This window comes from Perca flavescens, chromosome 24, assembly GCF_004354835.1.
Source record: "Perca flavescens isolate YP-PL-M2 chromosome 24, PFLA_1.0, whole genome shotgun sequence".
Classification (NCBI taxonomy): domain Eukaryota; kingdom Metazoa; phylum Chordata; class Actinopteri; order Perciformes; family Percidae; genus Perca; species Perca flavescens.
The window spans coordinates 2,706,251-2,724,821 of NC_041354.1; the positions used below are offsets into that span (position 1 = coordinate 2,706,251).

General features: G+C 38.9%; 1 protein-coding gene across 3 annotated transcripts in view; it reads left to right on the top strand.

The window, feature by feature from the left end:
* The window catches only part of LOC114550980 (neural cell adhesion molecule 2), a 344,160-nt gene that overhangs the window by 274,728 nt on the left and 50,861 nt on the right, over positions 1 to 18,571 (top strand). For all 3 annotated transcript variants that reach the window (XM_028572034.1, XM_028572035.1, XM_028572036.1), the window contains exons 7-8: positions 5,933 to 6,050; positions 12,612 to 12,781. In XM_028572034.1, the coding sequence (XP_028427835.1) occupies positions 5,933 to 6,050; positions 12,612 to 12,781 (288 nt within the window). The remainder of the gene's footprint in view (positions 1 to 5,932; positions 6,051 to 12,611; positions 12,782 to 18,571) is intronic.

Here is an 18,571-nt window from a genome sequence, read left to right on the forward strand (position 1 = left end):
GGGCCCTCATGGGCCGTTTGGGCCGGCCGGCCGGCCAATCAGAGAGCCGCATGATTGTCACAGCCATGCGGCCACTTAATTGTAAACTGCGGCCCATATAATTTCTCTCGGCCCCCTTTCAAGCATCAATAACAAAGTTCTTTTGCTAAACGATAGCCAAATTTGTCCAAATCCTTCACTTAGTGAAATGTAGTCTGATCAGTATTTATACCACATATGAGTCTCTCGATATCTTGGGGGGGTAGAGTAGAAAATAGAGAAATATAAAAGAGCACTGTTGGCTGACGTTGAAAAATGCTTTGTTTTTAAACTTAAGTGCAGCTTCAGCTAGCATTAGCGCTAATACAGCTATCATGTTAGCGCTACATCTGAGCCAGCACACTGATGATTTATTCTTTTTTTTTTTTATAAGTCTATGCTTTGGTGCAGTTGTTTATAGCATGGGAGTTTACGTTCACCATCACTGGGGCTATCAAAAGTGTGTGTGCTTTCCGTGCATCAAAAGATCTATCTGCGACCCCCCCCTTTTTTTGTTCCCAGTCCGTCACTGGAGCCAGGAAAGCTGTTTTCCCCCATTTTCAGTCTTCATGCTAAGCAACCGGCTCGTGGTACCACCTACAGTGCTCAGCATTTTTTTTTTTAAATAATCTTTTAGAAATTGATCTTAATGCCTTAATTAAAAAATGTTGGAAAAATCCAACCTTTAAGGACACTTTGTGATTGTGCTTTGTGAATTAATAATTTATTGTAAATAAATAAATGTTCTTCCTTAAAATGCAGGGGGCATAAGTATACACATCCGCTATGTTAAATTCCCATAGAGGCAGGCAGACTTTTATTTTTAAAGGCCAGTTATTTCATGGATCCAGGATACTATGCATCCTGATAAAGTTCCCTTGGCCTTTGGAATTAAAATACTCCCCCCACACACACACACACATCATCACATATCCTTCACCATACCTAGAGATTGGCATGATTTTATTTCAGTTAGCCTAATAGCTGGTTTGATTTGCATTGAGAGATGATCTTATGGAAAGTACCCCATGCCAATCTCTAGGTATGGTGAAGGGTATGTGATGATGTGGGGCTATTTTAATTCCAAAGGCCAAGGGAGCTTTATCAGGATGTATAGTATCATTGATCCATGAAATAACCTTTAAAAATAAAAATCTGCCTGCCTCTATGGGAATTTAACATAGGGGTGTACTTACTTATGCCCCCTGTATTTTAAATTAAAAAACATGTATTTATTTACGATACATTATTCATTCACAAAGAAAATTGGTGTCCTTAAAGGTTGAATTTTTCCTAATATCTTTTAATTAAGGCATTAAGATCAATTTCCAAAAGATGATTTTGTATTCCTTTTTTTAGTCAACTTTAGCATGGGTGTATTCACTTATGCTGAGCACTGTACTTACAGTAGTTGCCGAACAGACATAAGACTGGTATTGATCTTCTCATCTACCTCTCTGCATGAAAACAAGTATGTGTATTTCACAAAATGTCAAACCCCTGCTTCAGTTGAATCAGTTTGGATTGATTGACAAAGATTATAACTCATATCTGTGGCTAGCATCTGGCAACTTCTCCATTTTGATTCCCTTCCATAAAGCCAAATGTTTCCCTCTTATATTAATCAGAACCAAACAAATCTCAGCTCTCCATTTTGATGACCTGATAGCCACAGCAGTCACAGTTTGTTTCTATGGCAACTTATGGTGATGCAAGATGCAAATAACTTCCTGATTTCCCCTGTACCCGTTCATGACACATCCAATTCATTGTTGGATCGCTCATTGACACATTAGACCCGCAATCTTCCTCTTTTGAGCTGTCAGTTGAAACTACCGGCTGTGCCCCTCAAGATGTCTTGAATCATGTTGCAGTGACATCAAAACATTACTGCTGGGTGTTCAAGAAGAGATGTGGATTGTGCACCATGTTAGATTCCCAATAATGAATCAGGGCTGGATTGATTCCAGCTTGTGTGCTAATACAGGCAAGGCAAAACAAATCTCTAATAAGCACTCCACCAAAGCCCTTGTCTCAGAACATTCACTTGCTAAATTTCTATTAGGTGCAATACGGTTATGATATGTGCTAGGAACATTTTAGGACTTCTAAACGTGGGTGATCCACAGTTCACTGAAGCCCATTAGCGCTTAAGTCCTCTAGCTCCTCACGGATGCATTTAAATCCAAGCAAGTTTGTATCTTGAAATATGTTTGCAGTGCACGCTCGTGCTTGTGGGGATGTCTGTAAATCTCACATTTATCGCCACCGGGCCTCAGAAGTTTTTAGAATATGACATGAAGAATTCATGAAGCTCGCCAGATTCTTTTGGACGCTTAAACCCTGTTGCCGATTCGCTCTTTTGAAGTCTTTCTGCATGGCAGTGTGTCTCATTAACAGGGCCGTTTCATCAAGCCTCACTGATGTGGGGGTGCGTTGCATAGGAAGAAAGAGACACTGGAGAATGGAGCTCTATTGGCGTGGAAATCAATGGTTATCATGTCAGGCAGATGCTTGCTCCTCTCAATCGCCAAGTCAGGACTATTGGAAAGTACTCATGGCGCTTGATTATTGCTTAGGCCATTTTTATCCCTGAAGAGCTTTCTGCACCTTGATGTGTGTCTCTGTACATGTGTGGGTGCACTCGCTAAGGCATGCATTTCGTATTGTGTTTGGATTCTACTGCCAAAAATGGAAATATTCACCCTTTTTTTTCTGTACATGGCAATAACTTAATGATAAATAGACACCACGAGACAGCAGATAGATGAGATACTGTGGAATTTAGATTCACCGTGATGAGTTTTCACTTGTGCAATACTGTACTACACTGGTGTTGTTAGAGTAATTGATGTTTTAAAAAAAGCCTACAGGACACCAAAGTGTTTGGTTGATTAGGTATCTGCCATGATGTTTTGATTAGAATTCCTCATTCATTATCCCAACTGTGTAAAATGGGTGTGTTCTCACCAACTTCACAACTGTTTTTCATTAATTAATTTTCTTTTTTTTATCTTCTACCGAGTTGTTTTTAGATCTACGGGGAACAAGTGTCCTCCAGATGACATGACTTGGAGAACAAATCCAATTCATTAACCTTCACTAACTCCCGCACTAATTATCAGTTTTGGAATATAAAACAATTCAGCTTTGTGTTCCCAAAAAGTGACACCTTTAATGCCTTTCAACCCTTTTTTTTATTTATTTATTTATTTTTTAAAAGAGAAAAATGAAATGGTGCTGAAATGCTATCACTGTTCAGTCACCAGTTACAATAACACATGTTTAAAACAAGTGCAAACATCTGTTGAGTAGGTTTTTATGTGCAGGATCAAAATAGCCCGCTTTTCAGAGACAAAATTCCTGACATTTTTAGAAACGATTCCCCTTCATTTCCATGCTAACAACTCTTTGTGTGCACTGACTTTATGTTAATCTTCATCTTAGATCAATTAACTGAATTGTAAATGAAACTGATGCAAAGATAAAGCTTCTGCCAGAATTAGTATGGGTGCATGTAGTGTTTTCTGGTTGTTTTACAGCAAACAAAGCATGTTGAAATAAGTTTAGATTAAAACCAATAGTACTAATCACAAGCAATCTAGGGCTTGTAAACAGAAGATGCAGAACATGCCTCCTACTTATGTATTGCAGAGATTTTTGGTAATCTGTTTTTTGAGACATTACAGTAGTGGGATAAATCTAATGTAATTTCACTATAGGTTTAGATCTCATTTACACTTAAAATGCGAGCTGTATCTAGATACATAATCTGGCATTGCATTCTGGCATTAATAATTATTCTCATTGCGATTCTGTCCATGATTCTGTTCAGACAAATGATCTCAGTCAATGGGCCTTACTTATTTTTTTCTTTCCTTTGTAACTTTTTTCAGGCTTAAAATAGAAGGAAGAAGAGGAGTTAGAGGACCTTTCAACATGCAGGGAGGCTAGAAGATTTTTTATTAAGAATGTGGTCAAACAGTACAGATTGCTTTTAAACTTGGTCGAGATCTCCAATTCCAGATGTGGTGTGGTCAATCCAATAGCATCCCACTTGCAATGCATTCGGCGTGCATTTTCATTTAGTGCTTTTCATTATCCAGAAACGATATCCAGATACAGTATTTCTTAAGGATTTTCCAAACACTTTCATACATTTTTATTAGAGATTTTGACCGTAGAGAGATACCAGGAAATAGGAACACACAGATGTGGAATGACATGCAACAAAGGTCCTGAACCAGGGACCTTTAAGTTAATGGTCCTTGCCTTAAACCTTATGCCACAGGGTTGCCCTTATGTAAGTAACATTGCAAATTATTTTTGCATCATTGTGACAAAAGTACTTTAATATCACAATAGATTTTCCATGCAGCTAAAAATTTATTATATCACACTATATATCCATATTGTGATATCAAATGACCATTTGTTTGAACTTTTGTTTTATGTAATATGTATATGTTTTCTTCAGACAGTTGCCTCAGGTGTTCAGGTGGTGCCCTAATTTAAGTGTAATTGTTCTCTGCCCAACGGAAGCAAACTGAGGGAGTAACCGCTCCAAAGCTCCAACCAGCTGCTCCGAACAAGCTTAATGATGCCCTGAGATTGGACACAGACACAGCGGAGCAGTTATAGTGGAGGTAGAAGTACACCATAAATACAGGCTTGAGAAATGGAGTTTGACGCCTGATAAACATGCTTGTGTCATAAAGCTGTCATTCCCTTGTCAGTGCAAAGGCAAACAGAGAAAAGACTCTCCCTCTGCTCTCCTTTCACTGAATGAGAAGATGACAGTCCTCAACTGATTGGATGGCAGGGCCACGCTGCACGTTTGTGACAGCGCTCAACATATACTCTTGATAAAGTCATCAAGACCTCTGCTGCTTGTCAATACTGCTGTTTGTAAGAGATTAGCAAGACATATTGTATTCATATATACTTTATGCATTTATGTGCTGCATCGGAATGTTTAGACCAATTTACTTCACTTCACGTTGTTTTTCCCCCCGCTCATGGACATAGACACATTTTATAATTGAACCACAAATGATTTGCTATATAACATTACATAAGCTTGATCAGAAAGGAGCTGGATGAAGAAAAAAATCTTAGATAATACAACAAACTGAAATAGACTGTCGATCAGTCAACAGTTGCTTTTACACAGAGAAAAGAGAGAGAGACCAAAAAGAAAATAATAATAATAAATGTGCCACTACATTTAAGCTCAAAAATCATTACATTATTATCAAAATATACTGTCTATCCTCATGGCTCAAGAACATATGTGAAAAAATATTGAAATAAAAGTCAAACAAACAAAGTATATGTCACATACCTGAGAGAGTGCATGCTTTTCCAGTTTGTACTCACATGCCTTTGGAACCAATAACCTTTCAAATTCACAGCGATGCAGCACTTCTAATTTTGATTCTGCAGAAATTGGCTCGACAAGTCAAACGTTGTCAAACAATGGCTGGTGTTGAGCACTTGACAGGCACTGAATAGTTCATCCACAAAAGAAAAGTGCTTTTATTCATAGATGGTGCAGTTGTTTTTGATGTCGAAACACATTTTCTGTCTTGCCAATGTTTGTATGGATTTAGCTGAGCGTTTCCAAGTCAGACAATAGTATTATGGTTTCACATGGCTGTGTTCAGCTCCTTTGTGTTTTTTTCAAAAGCTGGGTCAAAATGTTATGTGATATCCCCATGGGATTACCAACAGAAGTAGCATTTTCTGTGATGGTTTACAAGCCACTCGCAAAGGCCATTTTAATCCATTTGAAAACAGAGACTGAAATTTCTTTTAGAATACAGTCAGATTTGGCTTTTAGTGATTCCTCCTATTAACTCTCAGGGTCTAATGTCTGATTGTGTTATTCTCTGCTCTGTTTTTGTGTCTGTAGTCCCTCCGGTGTTGTCAGTGTTCCAGCAGTCCTTCAATGCCACAGCTGACTACCAGGAATCAGTCACCTTTACATGCATGACCTCTGGATCTCCTGACCCTGTGGTGACATGGCACAGGTACCTTCTACTTCCTTAACACCTACAGTAATGTTGGTCTCTGACATTCAGCTCAGACAGCTATTGGACAGGAAAACATTGGGCTTTGAAAACTGGTGGGGCCCTCAAAGATGAAGGATGGCGATACACAAGTGGATTTGTTTATCTGCTGCTATAACAGCCTCCTCTCCTCCAGTAAAGCTTTCCATAAGATTTTGGAATCTGGCTGCAGGGATTTGCTACCATTTAGCCAGAGCATTAGTCAGGTTTAGCGCTGATGTTGCATTGGCGTTCCAATATATCCAAAAAGAGTTGGTTGAGGTCAGGACTCTGTGCAGGCCTGCCAAGTTCTTCCGCACCAAACAAGCATTCCTTTATTGACCTGGCTTTGTGCACAGTCGGCCTTCTCCAAACCATTGCCCCAAAGTTGGAAGCATACTATTGAATACTGGGCCAAGCCTGAACCTCACGTTCTCATGAACGAGTTCTTTGGATATCGTACGAGAACTTACGCACAAAGAAATGGTTAGATATCTTACGAAATTGTGGCGAAGCCGACCTGTCACGTTAAGATCTAACATAGTTTAAAAAAATGTTTAAGCCTGATACCAGGTACAGTAAGGTGAGGGTGGTGACAGCGGCCGTAACAGTTAAGTTCAGCCGACAAAAGCTGACTGTCATGCGGCGACAACAGTTAAGTTTAGGCACCAAAACGACTAGTTAAGATTTGAAAAAAAGATTGTGGTTTGTATTAAAACAGCGGCCCCCTTTAAGTAGTATACCTGGGACATGAACACTCGTTTCCTGGGTGAAAGTCTTATGCTTTTCCCTTAACTTCTTCCGGAACACAAACTATGCTCCGGTGCTTAAAAGCCCTGTGTTTTAGGACCCATCCATCGACCCCCACCTCCTCCCTACGCGGATATTTGCGGTCTTACACATCGGCAGTCAATGTGGGGCATACCGTAAAAAATATGTGTACTACATTCATATTACAGTGTATTACTTTTCGCAGCTATATTGTGGCAACCCAGGGGATGTACAAATGTTTCCTGAAAACAGCCTAACCTAAACCATGTAAAAAAAAGTCCATATTCTTTTGACATCTATTGTATTAACCACGTAAATAAAGCTTGCCTGACCTACGTCAGATAACAGAACATATCTGGTACTACCCATAATCATTACAAATGTATTCATCTTTATTTGTGTCAGTGTACTGTATGTGTTAATATTCCCCTCAGAAAAGCAGCCTGTATATTCAGTGTTTTAGTTTCAGATCAAGTAGATGTTCTTTGACAAAAGAGGAATTTATAGTCCGCCCTCGCACATTGCCTTAAGCAACCACACAATTGTATCACAAACCACATAGCACCAGTGTGAAAATTTGAGCCTGAAGAGCATTTGACTCCCCACAATCCACTCTACAGCTCGACATGGAGTAATTAGCTTGCACCCACTCAGCAGGCTGTCATGAAAAGCTATTTGCACCTGAGCATCTATTGATAACACTTTATCGGCATTCCAGTGAAGTTCATACTCTTTAACTCTTATAATGCACTTGTTTTTTACTTCTAGTTAATTCATCTTAATGGACCATAGCTGTGTTGCTGTATGTTTTAGCCCATTTAGTACAAATCAATTATACTTTGCATTGCTGCTGACTGTTTTCTAAAGCAAACTGCAGTGGTTTCGATTTTTTAATGTGCACCTCCTACCTTCTAGGCAGCTATTAATTTCACTACAGTGCAAGAATGCCTGCATGATAATACAGGGAAGAAAATTTCTAATTATTTTTGAAATGATGTGACTTTGACAAGAGACATCCTACATTGTTTTAACTGTGATGTATCATCAACCTCAGGCAGGTGTCTGTAAGTTGTTTGCTGTACTGGAATGAATGGTAATCAATGGCAGCCTTGAAGGAACTACGGGAAAACGCGTTCAAAAAGGCTCAATTTGATCTGCGGTGACGGGCCTAAGACAAAATATGACAGCTTTGTCTTCAAACATCAGTATTTTTAACTTCAGCTCCAATTATGAAGGAGGAAGGAAAAAGGAAAATGTTAACTAGTAAAAATAACCCCTAAATGTAGCCCTGAATTGAATATATCGATTCACAACAGCATAGTGTAAAGTCCTAAACAGTCACACTTAGGTGTAATTCTTTAAAGTCTTTAAAGGAGCCCTGCCGCACATATTTAACAGCTAGCCAATGAGAGCCTGGCAGTCAGCATCCTTTACCCAGCGCAACTGGGCGAGCTCATGAATAGTAATGAGCTCAGGCAACACCACGTCAGACTGGCCAGCTTTTGTAATTGGTCTGATTTCTCTGCTTATTTCTTTTCAGTGGCTAGAGCTGACAGAGGTGGTAGCAGTTCATTTTCACATTCACGACACAACACAAACACATATGGACCTAACATATTTAAAAAAAATACAAGTAAAAACGGTTTTGTGTGGCAGGGCACCTTTAAGAAGATCTCTGTTTTTCGTTGTCTTTGGCGGTACCTATGGCAATAAGCGGTAATTGTTTTTAAGTTGTGCTGTAGCTAGTTTTTGGAGGTTGAAGAATATAGATTGTGAAAAGCAGGTGTAAACCGTAACCAATGTAGTTTTTCCCTACTGGCATTGTGATTTTACCAAAATGAACTAAAATGTATAATTTCTACTGGCTTTAAATACAATTAAACATCCAGAAATCTACAGTAAATTGTTGCACAAGTTCACAATTTTTTTCTTCTCTTCACCTTTTCCTGCTCAATAATTGCTCTTCTCGTTAATATATAATGAGCATGCAAAATGATGTCAATGCTACGCGTATACATATACAGTATATCAAGTTATTTTTGGCATACAAGGAAAAGAGTGTACCTCTTACTGTAAGTGATGTTGAAGGAGTCAGATGTTCATCACAAGGTAAACAAGCAGATATCTGCTTTACATATTCATCACGAGAGGTCGTACGTTCCAGCATTTAACCTGATGACAGCAACTAATACACTGTGAGATATGTAGTTAGACTGGTAAATGCATCCGTCCTCTGTTTTACGTGACATTATCTCCAAGACTCATACAAACTGTAATGAGGACTGAAGTCTCTTGTGTAGCACTTTGAAAGAGAAGTCGATCACTGCAACAACAAAAAAAACAGGCATCACTTTGCAGAGTACAAACAAAATCTGAAGACGACGCGCTGCTGGAAACGACCTCAACTTTGTAAGTCCCATTCATCTCGCTCTCTAGTTTCCAGCCCCGGCAGCAGACACAATATTTACTCCTCGGTGTGTTGTTACTTTGTCTTTTAGCAACAGCGCAAACCAGGAAAATGTGATTTTAATGATTTAACAGCATGCATAATATAACGCGGCGAATCTCACAGTGATGATGGGGGAGAGGTGATGTATTGATTCATGTGGCAGCTTTGTCCCCAGATAATTATGTCACCCACTGTCTATGTTCATAATGTATCATAATAACTATTTTAGTCATGTTTGGTGTGGGAATTATGTGGGAAATAGATTAACCTGTTCATCTGAATAAAATTATTCTATATTATTATTATTATTTTTCTTTTTTTAGTTTATTTTGAACATGTTAAGAAGATAACTTAACCAGATAAATAAGAACATGTACATTTCAGCACAATCTTCCAAAAGTATTGTAAATGATTCAAATAAGGAATTTCCATGTTTGAAAAAGAGAAGGAAGAAGTTTAAGAAAAACTTTTCTGGTCCTAACCCCTTTTTCTATTTTTATACTTTAGTTAAATACGAAACAATTTGATGCTTCACTTATTTATACATGTACAGTATATCTACCTACACACTCATATACACATGCATACACATAGACACACATGCATACATACATGCATACACACATGCATATACACTGTTTTTCTTTTCCGTCTATCTACTTCTTTTCCATCTATCATCTATCAATACACATTATTAATGGCTATTAATGTGTACTCCTCCAAAAAAAAAAAAAAAAAACTTCCTTAAGGCTTAATAAAATGTATTTGTCAAGGGCTGCCTCTCACTTTAGAGATGACAGCCTTCCACTGTGCATCAACGCTGATCTTAAACTCTGCGGCGTCCACCGGCTGTCAAACACTTCATTGTCATCTCCTTCATTTCCCAGGTCAGTAAGTCCTGCGCGTCCATCCGACACTACAGAATTAAAATGCGCACATCGCAACAAAAGAATCCACTAAGGCGCAAACAACAATCGCAACCCAATTTAGTTTTCCTTTTGATGTCACCACTCCCGGCGTCGTCCAGGCTCCCGGTTGCATTTCCTGTCAGTGTGAGGTTTCGCCTCGTCCTCTATGCATCTTGGGTAATGGACTACCTGTCAGCAGTCAGTCAGTATAATGACATTCGGTGCTGCAGCCGCGTCCTGTACTGTCCGTTCCGAAAGATGAGGCCTCTCTTCATTTCCTCTTTGGCTCGCCAGTGTTATTATTACTTGGCTTTGGTGTTTCCTCCGTCGAATTTCAATTATCCTCCCTCTCGTTTTCTCTACATTACAGTGAGGCTGGGGCCCAGGCCTCGCTGCACCACATTGCTGCGTGTGAAGTTGAGTCTAGAAGTCTGCACATTTGAAATCCCCCCCCAACATAATAAGATTGTTTTTATTTTTTATTCATACAGCATACAGTCTGAGACCATATAGAGGAGTCTCTAAATATATTTAGAGGTATGCATTATTCCAAGCTCTGTGCTTCTAAGCTTTTGAATTCAATTTACACAGTAGCTTATGAGGTTACAAAAACAGTGTGCCAGTTTCAGATTGAGGGCATTATGATCCATATTGAATGAACAGGTAAAAATAACAATGTGTTTTTTATACCTGCCCCTCATATTTCAGGGTTAAAGTAGCATTTGAGTGGATTAAAAATAAATACCAACTGATGCTGTAAAGCTGTAGCTGCCTTTTTCTTCTTCTTCTTTTATCCCAAGCCATAATGCTTTTATTTTTAAGAATCTCTCGCATACTCAGCCCTCCTTCGCATTCACACAAATACACACACAACACAACCCCACTGGTCATTGAGCAGCTGGAGGTTACTTTCCGCGCTCAAGGATACATAGATTGTTGTACTTGTTAAGGGAGAGGAGAACATCACTTATTCATTTTGCCTATCTCGATTTTCTGAACTGATCCAGGGGTTCTAACCACTTATCTTCCAGCCACAACACAAGGCTGCATCTCTGACCTTTACACTATAAACTCTCTGTTTCCACTGGATCAGACTGAGAAGTCTTCTCTAACCTCTGCCTCTACCTTAAGAGGACAGCAACTGTTTTGGCCACTTCCTGGGAATACTATGTCTCTTTGGAAGCTAAAATATGTCTCTTCGGAGGCTCCATGTCTGTCTGCCATCTGACAGACAAGTGGATTTATTTATCAGAGTGATTTCTCTGACAAGGGGTGCTGACATAGTTAATGAAAGCGGAGAGACTGAACCAAAACTTTAAAGTTACTAAAGCCGAGGTGAACTATAGAGTCGGGTGATCATTCTCTGTTGATGTGAAACTACAAGTGACCCTTTTCACATGGCACATAATCATTCGACCCATTGTTAAAATACTAATATTGATCAGTGCAGCTTTAAGAAAATGAACCAATTCATATTTGGCATACATGGCTGTGGGTGCAGGTAAATAATACTTTCAAGAAATCAGGGACTTTACTTGTCTGTTACCTATCCACGTGTCTTTCGAGGATTTTAAAGGTGCATTTCCCTTATTTTTGGAAGTCTTTGCTGATCTGATAGACATCTAGTCAGTGAGCTAATCTCATTATTTTAGCCTGCATGAATAAATCTGTGTAAGAATGGGGTGAAAGTCAAATTCTGCCAAAAGTAGCGATCCCTTTAACCTTACAGATTACACGGCTGGTTAAGCTGCAGTAAGTAAACAATCGGGGGAGGCTGCGAACCTGCTTCAGACCATTATGCTTCTGCCATGAAGCTTAAATATAGACACAGATCAATTTAGCTGTTGGCTATTTTTCTGACTAATTTCCCAACAGAGTCCAATAATAAAAAGACATTAAGTCAGCACTGTATTCCACACCACACCGGAGTCATTTAGTGAGCCCTGCAGTCCATAACCAAATGTACACAACAACACAAGTGAGCTCCGACGAGACTCAAACATTGACTGAGGGATATGAAGATGGTATTTTTCTGCATGGACGAGTTTGAGAAGTCGTAGCGTGCGGAGATTTCTGATGACATGCTGCAAATGATTTATTGAACTTTCAATTATAGAAAGATATGTCTATCAGAAACAATGCTTCTATCACGCTTGAAAGGGTTTCTATAAAAAAGTTCCGTCATGTTTTCGCCTGCTTATGTGCTATAGATAGAAATAGCTTCAAAGTCAAGCTGTCTGCACTTAGCCTCTCTTTTATGGGATCAGTTGACACCCAAAGTGCTAAGATTATACATCTGTAATATCAAACGTGTGCTGCAGTGGGAACGCAGGTCACTGTCAGGTGTGAGCGGGTTGCCATATTTTCCTGTCTTCGCTCATCAGCGGTGTGTACCTCTGCTTTTTGCCTGTGCAGGAAAGGGCAGCAGCTGGAGCCATCCGAGCAGTACATTATCACCAGGCTGGAAGGCGGGCGGAGCATGTTAACCATCCGCAACATCCGCCAGGGCGACGGGGGCACCTACACCTGCAAGGCCACCAACAAGGCAGGGTCTCAGGAAAGGGAGATCTTCCTCAAAGTCTTTGGTAAGCATGTTGACAGTCACTGGTTACTTGTCATTCATCTGGGATCTATTTTAAGAGGAAAACCCACTTGGTTCTGTGTGGTTTTGCAGGCTGATGAACACATTTCTCTGTTCCTGCTTTCAGTTTGAATCCCCACTTAGTATGTTTGACATAACGTACGCATGCATGATGTTAAACCTTTTAGTAGACTGTCGTCTTTTTCTATCACAGAAGCGGAACCATTTTTATATTTGTGACTTTAATCTTATAGTTGTATTTGAGAAAGGCTGTACAGTGTAACAATTTGAGACAAGAAAACCTACAAGTGACAGCAAATGTATTATAATATCACAAACAAATTGGTTTAACCCTTGTGTTGTCTTTCTGCCGACCATGCCCGTGTTGTCCTCCTTGGTCAAATTGAAAACACTTTTTTTGATGCTTTTTTGTTTTACGTTTGTTGCCTTTTATCACTTCTAGTTTTACACTTATTACTTATTATTGTTACTTACTTGGAATTCATGGTCAATAAACCTCATTTATAGTTAATAAAAGAAATTCTGATAATATTATTTTGACTATAACACTTAAGATCAGAGGAACGTATGTTGATGGATAATCTTAGTCTTTCAAAGTTTAGTCAAATGCTTAAAGATTTAATAAAACACCCGGCATTCTATGAAAGTAGTGATCTGATCCTTAATTTTACTTGTGAATAGGGGTAGGGAACCATGCATGTTATTTTTGTGCAATTTGGTTCAAAGAAACCCAAATTTCAGATGAAGAAACTTTAAAAAAGGGGGTCAAATTTGACCCGAGTATAACAGGAGCGATAATCAAGTGTTTTAGCGTTGCCAATTACCGTGGCTTTATACACCTGCCATGTAGCGCCTGCGTCTATTTCTTTGATATGAGTAGTTCCAAATTACATTCACCATCACGATACCACTCATGATTATTTCTAATTTGGCTGAACTGACCTTTTAATCTTAAACTTTGATAACATAACACAAACTCTTCCTATCATTTAAGATGCTTGTTTTCATTTTTTAACATGATCTGTCATTTTGTACTCCTCTAAAGCTTTTAAGTGTAATGGCATCAAGGCGGTGAACGCTGTTTTATGTTGATCAATAAAGCTTTATAGTAAGGACCTCCACATTTCCATTTCATAAAAACTGTTGCCCTCAGCCCACGCCAATAACAACTGCATCAATATGATATATCTCCGCTGAAAGGAAATATTTCATTTATTGCTTCATATTTCATTTCCTGCACTCCTAATAAAAAAAAGATTTCAATTTATATTTTCATAAACCTGCCGGCTATTTCCTCACAGATCACTCTGATTGTGCAGATTCCCCTCATGAAAATGTATGGGGATTTGTGCTCTAGTCATCAACATCCTTTCAAAATGTGAGAAGCGCTTGTTCTTCAAAATGCACATTTAAATGAAGTTAAGGGGGAGGGAGGAGCTGTGCTTTTTCGCCGTGCGGTGGAAGCACAGTTGTAAGTTAGTTTTATTACCCTTGACAGCACAGGCGGGAGGAGAACAGGACATTTAAGTTAAGACAATGTGTGTGTGCAGGTGTGTATGTGTTCTTCACGCAGTGCTTCATATTTAATGTCAGCCATGTTTTCCACCTGCTTTTTTGTTTTTCTATATTCACAAAGAAGCTTTGACTTTCCTCCATGATGGATCTAGTTTAGCTCACATTTCACAACAAAAATTAGACATTTTGTGCTACAGGCATTAGATTATTATATGACTTTTTTTTTTTAATAGATTATTTTTGGGGCATTTTAGGCCTTTATTGACAGGACAGCTGAAGAAATGAAAGGGGAGAGAGAGGAAGAATGACATGTAGCAAAGGGCCGCAAGTTGGAGTCAAACTTGGGCCCACTGTGTCGAGGAGTGAACCTCTATATATGGGCGCCCGCTCTACCAACTGAGCTATCCGGGCGCCCACAAAATGAATTCCATGCTAATATATTGTTAAAGATTAGATTTTATGATCCTAAACCCAACAAGCTTGGATAGAGGATGCAATAAATGCCTCCTGTCTGTATTATTGCATGATTTTAGGTGATAATATGAGCAAAGGTATTGAGATTTCCAGCACAAAATGAGGTGATTGTTTGATTGTAACAAAAGAAGGTGTGATTCAGGAGGAGAGAAAATGGAAAATGTATTTCTTGAGTTTTTGGTCTACAAAGTTGCATCAGCTGCTGCATATGCACTATAGCAGGTGGGTTTCTACATGTGTTGCCACAAACAAAAGATTATTGTGGCAATTAATAGCTTGAAGCCAATTCATCCTATTTCACATTCGTACACTTTGACTTCTGGGGACCCGGTATCACCACAGTGTGCTGTTTAGAGGCGATGTCGCAGCCCTTAAGCTGTAAATGCCAGAAGCGTTCCAGCTACTATCAGTCTTCAGGGATTATGTCTTGCTTTTTGAGGCTCTAGGTTAAAGATATCCACCATTTTACGCTGTTAAGAAATAGCTGCATTGCATTTATTGGCAAGTTATTTGTTTGTTGGTGTCTTTTACATTATTTCCACAAAAAACTAACTGTAGACAGCATTCCACAACTTCGATTGAGAGCCAATAACTTTTCAGCTATGGGAAGCATCAACAGTAAATGCCAGACAGGTTTTTGGTAAAAGAGCAAGGTGTTTCTATTTAAACTCTCAGCAGCCATACTGGGAGGAATGCATCACAGGAGTAAAGACACACACATCTCTCTGCAGTCGGCCTCAGCTTGCATCTTGTTGATCTGTTGTCGGTTGCCTGTGAAATACAACACCTTCTATAATGGGTGCTTCATAATTAAACAAGTTGGCTGAACATTGAGTGGCATTGTTTTCTTTAAATGTTTTCTTTTTCTTGACGAGGAGCACATAATACACTGTTCTCTGTTCTTTATGGAAAATGTGAACAAAACCAGACAAGATAACAACATAACAAAATAATAAACGCAATAAACTGCAAAGCGTAGAGTGATGACATATATAATAGTGTTTTTTTCCTGTTAAACCCGCTAAGCTTTGTAGAGGCATTAGGGATTACAGGAGAGAATCTATGATAACATTTGTTTTGTGGATCTGAAACAACAAATGCACACATTATCGTTATCAGATACAGTCAGGACCATGTTGAGTTTTCTGTTACCTGTCAGTATGTAGAATAAGAGCTGTATGTAAAGTCAAATGTTGCTATAAGGGGGGTTGAAAATGCTGTTCAGCTCAGAAGAAAGCAGCAACTTAAGAATTGTAGGCCTTTTTTCCTGCATTAATGGTCCATAAACAGCAAGAAATGTCCGCATCACTTCTACTCTTTGTTAGTCTCTTATAAGCCAAAAATGAGTCAAACTGTAGCAAAACTGTATTTATATATATATTTATAGTGTCTTAAAGCGCCATCATTTTTCATTATGTCACATTCTGCTGTACACTGACACTAGTAATTGACAAAATTAAGCCTGATTTTTATGCAGCACTGACAACATTTGCAGGTTTAATTAGTCTAATATATATCATTATTTTTATCAAGTGTAATTATAGTTATTAACAAATGCTAGAGTAAAATTCTCTTGTTTTTAATAAGAGGAACTTCATTTAAAAGTATGCATCAAACTAAAAAGAATCAACTCCCCACACCCCTAACCTGGAAGGTGAAATTCATTCTGGATTTTTATCTTTTAGCACACAAACGCTGCTCAATTCTTTCCCATTTAGAGTTGAAATGTTGTAGATAATGCGTTATTAATAATGGTCTCTCTGCAGAGTGGAGTTTTGCAGCATGCTTGATAAATGAGACCGTTTTCATTTAATATTTGCATGATGAAGGGCACCTGGGGCAAAACGGCTGCTGATAAGGCGGGGATGAAGAACTGGTTCAGACTGGTCTCAGTGCTATGAAGAGTTTTATCTGTGTGTGTGTGGGGTGGGGGGGTCGGCTTTGCATATGTATTTGTGTTTATTTCTAACACAAGAAGCCGTCGTCGCGAGGTTTAATAGAAATGGACGATCATCTAAACTGCTCCTCACGTCTTTGCCTCTGCAGAAAATCATCTTAACAAGTCCTCCAGTCTCATTAGGAGGCTTATTTTTCTTCCAACAAGCATATCTTCTGCCAATGGGTTCAGTTGTTCCCACTGCGCCTTCCTTTTGTCTTCACACAAAACAGAATCAGGCAGATTGCTGCACCATTATCACGATTTTTTAATAAAGCTGGTTTGTTTTGTAAACAAGTGAAATTATCCGTTCTTAGATTCCTAAAATCAGTTTGACTTGTTTTTGGAAAACCAGATTTTAGGACTCAATTGTAGACTAAATAACTCATTAGGCTGATTGTTTTGGTTGGAGATGTGTGTTGCTAAAGAATAATTCACATTTGTTTTTGTGTGGTCTTAGCATTCATTCCTTTTGGAAATGATGACATTGTGCCCGCCAAGTTAATTGCTAAGATCTCAGAAGGCAGACCTATCGCTAAAACAATGTCTCACATGGAAAGAGGCACCAGTAGTCAAACATTCAAACAATTAGGGCTTTCAAAAAACCACTAGGTTATCCAAACATGCTTGGGAGAGAAAATGACGGGTAACAGTATTACTCGTGATGTTTGTAGCATCCATCACAGTTTACAGACCTATCATCCAGTCATATTCATTAGAGCTCAACTGACGCTGGATTGTTTTAGGCTTGAATATGTTTTAGACTTGAATAAATTATGTATTGGCCAATATTCAAAGTTTTACAGTCAGAAGATTAACATATTGATTGAAATATTTTCTAAATTATTTCCACCACATCTCTAAGAGATGTTTCTAATATATTGTCCCTCTCATGTATGTAAATAGAGTGGTCAAAATATTATAAAGACATCTCAAAATAGTTTTATTTTTTTTAACATCATCCTCTTTGACTGCTACGGTTAAATACTTTGAACAGTATGTTTTCACTTTAAAAGGCTTTCAGATTAAGGATTCACTCATATGTTTGGCAACTGTGACGCTATCCCAGGTAACGTTAGCTGGACAGGACAAAGTCCCTTCAATCTAATAGCATCCAAGAGTCCAAGGTTATAGATATAATAGCATAATGAAACTGTGTCTGGCTTTCTTCTCGGAGGGGAACTAAAAAAAATATATATATATTAACTGTTAGAAATAATGGCCAAAATGACTAAAATGAGACATATGTTACAACAAACCAAAATTATCCTATAAGATTAGAGTTGGTAAACTAAAACCGCTTTGTATGAAGTGGTTAGGTAAGACTCTATCCTTAGAATATTGATCTATCCATGCAGGTATAGTATTACGTGTGTGTGTGTGTGTGTGTGTGTGTGTGTGTGTGTGTGTGTGTGTGTGTGTGTGTGTGTGTGTGTGTGTGTGTGCGCACGCATGCACGTGTGTGTGTGCGTGCGCGCCTGTTTGTTTGTTGATGTTTTGATAAGCTCCCAAAATCCCTAGATATGGCTTCTCCACCCCAAGGTTGAAGCCATGTGAAATTGCCAAACACTCCAATCCCCCCTGGGCGGTGTTAAAAGCCTCCAGTACAGTAGTCCCTATTTTCCATTCACTACTCTTTCCTTTTGGATTTTATGCCATGCTACTTTCGCAAGCACCCTGTTAAGGACTTGAGTGCAGTGTGTGTGTGTGCGTGGAGAGAAAGTAGCAATCCATGATTCATGTGATATGCTCTGAGGCTTTGACATGCATGGTGTTTCAGGGCTTGCTCAGAGCATTTTATCAGGAGGAAGCGAGCAGGGAGCACCCCCAACGGCACGCTTTGCTGCA